At 49.5% G+C, this 7470-nt stretch overlaps 1 protein-coding gene across 1 annotated transcript in view; it reads right to left on the bottom strand.

Moving 5' to 3' along the window:
* The window catches only part of MPO (myeloperoxidase), an 11165-nt gene extending 9524 nt beyond the window's left edge, over positions 1-1641 (bottom strand). Inside the window, exons 1-5 of the mRNA XM_011953701.1 lie at positions 1314-1641; positions 1075-1168; positions 550-725; positions 234-357; positions 6-135 (exon numbers count right to left, since the gene is read on the bottom strand). Coding sequence (XP_011809091.1) covers positions 6-135; positions 234-357; positions 550-725; positions 1075-1168; positions 1314-1467 — 678 coding nt within the window. The 5' untranslated portion in view covers positions 1468-1641. The remainder of the gene's footprint in view (positions 1-5; positions 136-233; positions 358-549; positions 726-1074; positions 1169-1313) is intronic.
* Positions 1642-7470: the final 5829 nt, after the last annotated feature.

Genomic DNA, 7470 nt, shown 5'->3' with positions numbered 1-7470 from the left:
CTCACCAGAGGCACCGGGAAGCCGTTGCGCTTGACCCCGGGCGTCCAGCCGTAGGGAAGCGAGAAGCCGTCCTCATACTCCGCTGGCAGCCAGCGCACAAACTCACGGTTGGAGGCCCCCAGCGTGGAGCTGCGTCTGCAAGGGGATGACAGGGCGCTGACACCAGGAGGCCTGAGGCATCCGGGACGCCTCTCTTGAGCCCGGGTCCTGCAGCCACCCCCTGCCAGCCGCACCTGTTGTTGCACATCCCGGTGATGGTGCGGTATTTGTCCTGCTCCGGGCAAGTCACCCCCACGTTCTGGTAGGCGCAGCCGCTTGACTTGGACAACAAATTCAGCTGGGCGGGCGTCAGCACATCTGCCGAAGGAAAGAGCAATGGGGAAGCTGAGCCGCCTCACTTCCTATCCCAGGCAACCTGAGGCTGAGGAGCCCTGGAGACCCCTGAGACTCCCTGGAGGAAGAAGTTGAGGGGATCACTGGGAGATGGCTGTGGTCCCTAGGAGGAGTCGCTAGTGGAGCAGGGGCCTGGGGTGGGATGGGCAACAGTACCAGTGACGTTGAATGACCCTCGCCACAGGGACCTCAGTTTCCTCTCCAGCAGGTCTAGAGCCACGTGCAGGTAGTCAGCAGCCCTCACCGCTGTCCTGGTGGCTGCCACGGGCTGCTTGAAGTAGGATAGGAGTTCCATGGGGCTGGCTGAGCCACTGCGAAGCCGCTGCTTGATGCTGCTTGGAGAAAGGAGGAGTGAGAGCCAGAGAAGGGGTGCAGACCCACCCAGCAGAGCCCCAGCCCAGGGGCAGACATGCAGGACCATGCAGATGGGCCCACGGGTGGGAGGAAGGCTTCCTTTTAGAAAAAGGTTATGGACCTGGGTGTCCAGACAGGCAAGTCTTTGGGAAGGATGGCTTTTAAACTTTTCTCCCATCCAGAGACACAGGGACAGAAATACAGAAAGGGAGTCCACATGGGTCCCCGTAATGCCCCTCTCCCACCTTCAAGTTCCCTGCTGTCTGCTCCTTCTCTGCAAGGCCTGGGACAGCCTTGCCCAGAGCTGGGCAGTGCCTCGTGCCCCACCTTTCCCGCCGCTCCTTGTAGGCCTTGTCCACCAGCTGCTTGGCCTCCTCCATGCAGCTCAGCACCAACGAGGTATCCACCTCCCCCAGGACAGCTGCCCAGAGCAGGGATCACAAAGTCAGGAATGGGCCCCAACCCCCTATCAGGCCCCAGAGCTAAGAAGGCCTGCTCTGAGAAAAGGGGCCTCTGGAACACAACCACCCCAACACACCATCTTCTCCCACCTTGGGAACTGTTACCTGGAGAAGCACTTTCAGAGGGTTGGGGCATGGCCAGAATGACCAGGAGCCCTGCTAAGGCCAGAAGCAGCTTCATCTCTGCAGTGATACCCCCAGCCCAGCAAGGTCCTGAGTCCACCGTGCATCTGAGAGAAGGGAAGAAGGGAACCCCCATCTCTCTTCTCCTGGGCTGCTCAATCCCCCTTTTCACCTCAGCCCCACCTCAGAGGGCCCTGTCTCTGGATAAAGCCAGACCTCCTTGAGGGAGGGGCTCACTGCACCCTTATCCCCTTCCAGCTGCTGTCATCCAGTTTCCAAGGACCCCACCTCCACAGCTCACCTGATATTGGCAGCTCTTCTTAGCTCAATCTGCGCTTTTATGTCCTGTAAGCTGGGGGCGGGGTGAGGCAGAGGAAGGTCTGATCCTGGAGACTGACCTCTCTCTCCTCCCCAAGTGGGGTTGGAAGGTACACACAGAGGGGCCCCTGAAACGGGGGGAAGGGGCAGGAAAGGAGGGACCAGCATTGTCCCGTCTTTTTTTTTTTTTTTTTTTTGAGACGTTATCTTGGTCTGTTGCCAGGCTGGTGTGCAATCGTTCAAGTGATTCTCCTGCCTCAGCCTCCCGAGTAGCTGGGATTACAGGTGCCCACTACCATGCCCAGCTAATTTTTGTATTTTTAGTAAAATACAGGGTTTCACCATGTTGGCCAGGCTGGTCTTGAACTCCTGACGTCAAGCAATCCACCCGCCTCAGCCTCCCAAAGTGCTGGGATTACAGATGTGAGCCACTGGGCCCAGCCTGTCCCCAGCCTTTGAATTTAGCATTTCCAACCCAAGTTTATCAGCTCACCATTGTGTGCCTATACTAGTGCTGTCCCCAGGGGATACACACAACTAACCCCTCTGAAATTCTGGTTACATTGGTTATCCAGGGTTCCTTTAAGAGGAACAAAAGTCAGGAACTGGTAGCCCAGGAACTGCGGGGAATAGAGTGCCCCCAGGGAAGCCAGAAGGATGAAAGGGAGACCTGGAGTAAAAATGACACAATTGGCCTCAGTTGGCCATCCCCCACTCCAACAGTAACCTGCGTTCTACAGCCAACCCTGGTGGGCAGCCTCTGGTTCTTGGTGGGGCTAAGGGAACAGGAAATCTGGTTGGCGACCGTTGGACTTCACAGGAAAGAGGACCCTCGGGGCTGTGGGCGCAGGACCAAGATAACTTCCTCTATTCCTCCTCACTCCCCTTTTTTCTTGGCTTCTGGTAGAGGGTTGTCTCCAGACTCCTCCTCCCCACCACCATCTGCTCCTGGATTTCAGGAACCAGGAGAGAGCAGAGCTGGTTGTGGTTAGTGATCAGTTGGGTAATGCAGCCCAGGGCCTCTCTGGGACAAGATCAGTGCAGTTGGGAGGACTTGGGTTAATGATTCAGAATCATTCTGAAATAGAAGAGGATATTTCTTGCTTGAGAAAGCCCAGCGAGAAGGCCACCAATCTCAGGCAGGAAAAGTACTACAACTTTCGACCAAATCAATGTACCTCTCTGAGTCCTGGTCAGGCTGAGCTCGTGCCAACCATGCTTCCCATGTCCCATTTAGGTTCCCCTCCTACCTTCAGCCACCTTCCTGCCACTATTGGGGAAAACCCCATGCCCAATATTTATCATGGGTTCTTTTCTATTTCCTAAGCATCTCAGCTTGTTTGAGAAATAAAGGGAAAGAGTACAAGAGGGAGAAATTTAAAGCTGGGTGTCCGGAGGAGACATCACTTATCAGCAGGTTCCGTGATGCTCCCTGAGCCGTAAAACCAGCAAGTTTTTATTAGCGATTTTCAAAAGGGGAGGGAGTGCACGAATAGGCTGTGGGTCACATAAATCACATACTTCACAAGCAACTGGAGGCAGGGAGACATCACAGAACCACAGGATGGGGCGAAATTAAAATTGCTAATGAAGTTTTGGGCATGCATTGTCATTGATAACATCTTATCAGGAGACAGGGTTTGAGAGCAGACAACCTGTCTGACCAAAATTTATTATGCGGGAATTTCCTCGTCCTAATAAGCCTGGGAGCGCTACAGGAGACCTGGGCTTATTTCATCCCTTCAGCTTCGACCGTAAAAGGTGGTCACCTTAAGGAGCCGTCTATAGACCTACCCTCAGGTGCATTCTCTTTCTCAGGGATGTTCCTTGCTAGAAAAAGAATTCAGAGATATTTCTCCTACTTGCTTTGAAAGAAGAGAAATATGGCTCTGTTCCACCTGGCTCACCAGCAGTCAGGCTCTAAGTCTTATCTCCCTTGTTCCCTGAAGATTGCTCTTATCCTGTTCTTTTTTCAAGATGCCCAGAGTTCATATTGTTCAAACACACCTGACCTATAAACAATTTGTGCAGTTAACACAATCATCACAGAGTCCTGAGGCAACATATATCCTCTTCAGCTTACAAAGAAGATGACAGGATTAAGAGATTAAAGTAAAAACAGGCATAGGAAATCACAAGGGTATTGATTGGGGAAGTGATAAGTGTCCATGAAATCTTCACAATTTATGTTCAGAGATTGCAGTAAAGACAGGTGTAAGAAATTATAAATAAGTATTAATTTGGGTGACTAATAAATATCCATGAAATCTTCACAATTTATGTTCTTCTGCCATGGCTTCAGCCAGTCCCTCTGTTTGGGTCCCTGGCTTCCTGCAACATGCCACCCACTCTTCTTTTTTTTTTTTTTTTTTTTGAGACGGAGTCTCGTACTGTCAGCTGAGCTGGAGTACAGTGATGTGATCTCAGCTTACTGCAACCTCTGCCTCCCGGGTTCAAGCAATTCTCCTGTCTCAGCCTCCCAAGTAGCTGGGATTACAGGTGCCTGCCACCACACCCAGCTAATATTTTGTGTTTTTAGTAGAGACGGGGTTTCACCACATTGGCCAGGCTGGTCTCAAACTCCTGACCTTGTGATCTGCCCACCTCGGCCTCCCAAAATGCTGGGATTACAGGTATGGGTATGAGCCACCGCAACCAGCCCACTCTTGTCTTCTATGCCCAGACCACCTCTTGGCCAAGGGACAAGGGACAGCAACATCCAGAACATCTTCCCAGTGTGTCCAGGGATTCTGTCCCCTGCTGGAAAGGGGAACCCAGTTTTTGCCCTGCCAGTGACTTGCTGTGTGTGCAGTTGGTCAAGTGGCTCTTTGTGAATCAGGCTCTAGAATTTTATAGGCTTTTGGAAATGATTTTTCAATCCTTTAAGTAATATAATTTTCATTGATGAAAGGTTTCAGAATATGAGTATGCAAAAATAAAAATAAATCAAAATTACTTAACATCAAGTGAGATTGTGGGTACTTTTTTTTCTTTCAAGGTTTATCATTGTCTTCACATAAATAAACAGTAGGAAGGAAAATAATTGCCCATAATCTCACCACTCACCAATACCTCTTTTAAGATTTTGATATCCTATATGTAGACATATATTTTTAAATATTGATAAGAAGAACTTTAAATATTGTTTTACCATCTTCTTTTGGTACTTAACAATTTTAGTCTGGGCATCTCCCTGTGTCAATAAACATAGGTTTGCTTCATTTTTATGTCTGTATAATATTTCATATAACTATTTTATATGATTTATTCATTAATTCTATCTTGTTAGATTCTTAGGGTTCTGATTCTCATTATTATAAGTAGTACTAGGATAAGCATCCATGGAGTTAAATCTCTAACCACATCTTCAGTTATTTCCTTAGGCAAGAAGTAAAATTCCTGCATATTTGGGTATGTGTGTTTTAGGGCTTTTTAATATCGATAGTCAAATGGCCTGCTGAAGATTATACCTCATCCTCCCATCAGCCATGCGTGAGAGTGCCTGTCCCCTGTCACCCTTGTCAACCTTGAGTGTCCTTTGCCTCTTCTAAGGGAATTGTCAAGTCTCAAGAGGGGAGAGACATTTAATGCAAGCCCCTTATTGCAGAGCTGAGAAAGAAGGAGCCCAGGGAAGGAAACAATTTGACCAAGGTCGACAGTGTGGCACAGTTCAGAATAACCTCCATGCCAGGTCCCCTGAACTCCAAACCAGTGCTCTTTACCCAGTAGCCCCTGGACACCTGTTCCTGACCTTTCATTCAGTGATTTCTTCAACAAGTATTTACTGAGCCCCTGTCAGGTGCTGCACCGGGCACTGGGCATTCTCCACTGAGCAGAGCATGAGCCTTATCCTCAAGGAGCTCACAGAGGGGGGCAGAAAGGCAAACAAATGGCACCCCAAGAGCCCATGCAGGGATCTTAGGGAGCAGCAAAGAGCCTTGGATCAACTGGGGGAGGTCAAGGAAGGCTTTCTTGAGGAGGTGATTCTGGAGACTGTCTTGAAGAATGTCTCAAAGCTGACCAAGTAGACACAGAGAGGGAAGAGCATTCCAGGCCCAGAGAATGACACTGTCAGCCTCACTCAGTTCCAACACAGGGAGAGGGTGGACAGGGTGAGGCTGGTGGGCCAGGCAGAGGCCCAGGATACAACATATTCGCAGACCTACTGAGAAATTATTGTCCCGAAGCCCCAGGGAGTCATGAGGTGTGTGAAGCAGGAGTGCATGGTCCAAGTTACTTTAGAGAGCTCACCCGCTCGGGCTGCAGTGTGGACAGTGCACTGGAAAGGCAGGCCCAGACACGGAGACCTGGCAGGCAGCATGTCAGTGATTCACTTGTAAAGAGGCTTGCTCTGCTTCCTCACAGGCAGCAATCAGGCCAGGGATGTTTGAAAATACTTTTCCACCAATGACATTTAAACTCCCTGAGTGCTCCACCCACATATAGAGGTGAGAACACTCTCAAGATGTAGATTCCCCAAAGCCCCTGCCTTTGGCCCGGGGGTGGGTCTGGGGGTGCACAAGTGTGTGCCAGGGCTAGAGATGTTCTGTGACTTGACATGTTTCCAACCAATTGATAATGACCCACCTGAGGTCACCCCAAGGGGGTCAGCCTCTCCTGTTTGCACCTCTGTCATTCCCTCATCTAGGCCCTGTTTGTCGGGCTGGGTGTGTCTGAGGCTCAAAGGGCTTCTCAGCACGCAGAGTAACCAGGAGAATGCAGCTCCAGGGGGTGGGAGGGATTTCAAATAAGCCTTGCCCCCTGTAAGTTACCTGCCAGCTCCCCTTCCTGGGGGTAGCCTCTGGAGGGCACTGCTGGAACTGCTACATCTCAAGACTATAGTCATTTGAGGGAGCTCCCCGCGTCCAACACACACACACACCCCACTGCCCTCTCTTCCGCCATATCCCCACCTCCAGGGTGAAGCCCAACTGCTGGTGGGATAACGGACCCTCTTCTGCTACTGCTTGCAAAACAGCTTGTTCTTTCTTAGTGCTGTTTAGGAAACAATTCAGTTGGGATTTCAGCCAGATTTCCTGTGTGTGTGGTTGGAGAGAAAGAGGCACCCCCAGAAGGCTATGGAAGCTGGGGAGAGGGGAGAGGCAGCGGCTGCTTAGACACACCAGTTTTACCCAGCTCATAGATCTTGTTTTATCTCTTTTTATAATGGTTTTAATTAATTTTGAATTCTACAGGTGATACCTGGATATATTTGGAATAAAATGTAAAGTTACAGACCAGGCTAAAGCTCCTTTTAGACTAGGTTATTGCATCATTCCCAATTCCAGTCCCCTTCCTCCACTCTTTAGATGTAAACACTGTTGACATTTTTGCATTTGACCTTCCAAATCTTTTAGTAATACTTTACATTCATTCATATTTATGGATCTGTGAGAAATTTTTTTTCCTGATTTTTCTCCATAAATGATATCACATTATACGTATTGTTTTGCTATGTGTTTCTTTCACTCAGTACATCTTTAGATCTATCATGTATCACTTAGAGCATGATCTCACTTTCTTTAAGTTTTTCGGTTTTTGGTGTTTTTTAGAGACAGGGCCTCTCTCTGTTGCCCAGGCTGGAGTGCAGTGGCACATTGCAGCCTGGAACTCTTGGACGCAAGCCATCCTCCTGACTCAGCCTCGTAAGTAGGATCACACTTTGTTAACTTGCATGATATTGGCCTGTCTCTCCATTTTGTGACCATTCCTCTATTAATGGAAGCTGACATTTTAACATTATTTTTTTCACTATTAAAAACAATCCCGGCCGGGCGCGGTGGCTCAAGCCTGTAATCCCAGCACTTTGGGAGGCCGAGAC

Source organism: Colobus angolensis, unplaced genomic scaffold, assembly GCF_000951035.1.
Source record: "Colobus angolensis palliatus isolate OR3802 unplaced genomic scaffold, Cang.pa_1.0 Scaffold37, whole genome shotgun sequence".
Classification (NCBI taxonomy): domain Eukaryota; kingdom Metazoa; phylum Chordata; class Mammalia; order Primates; family Cercopithecidae; genus Colobus; species Colobus angolensis.
Note: the sequence above shows the minus strand (reverse complement) of the source record. Positions and strands in the feature narration are given on the sequence as shown.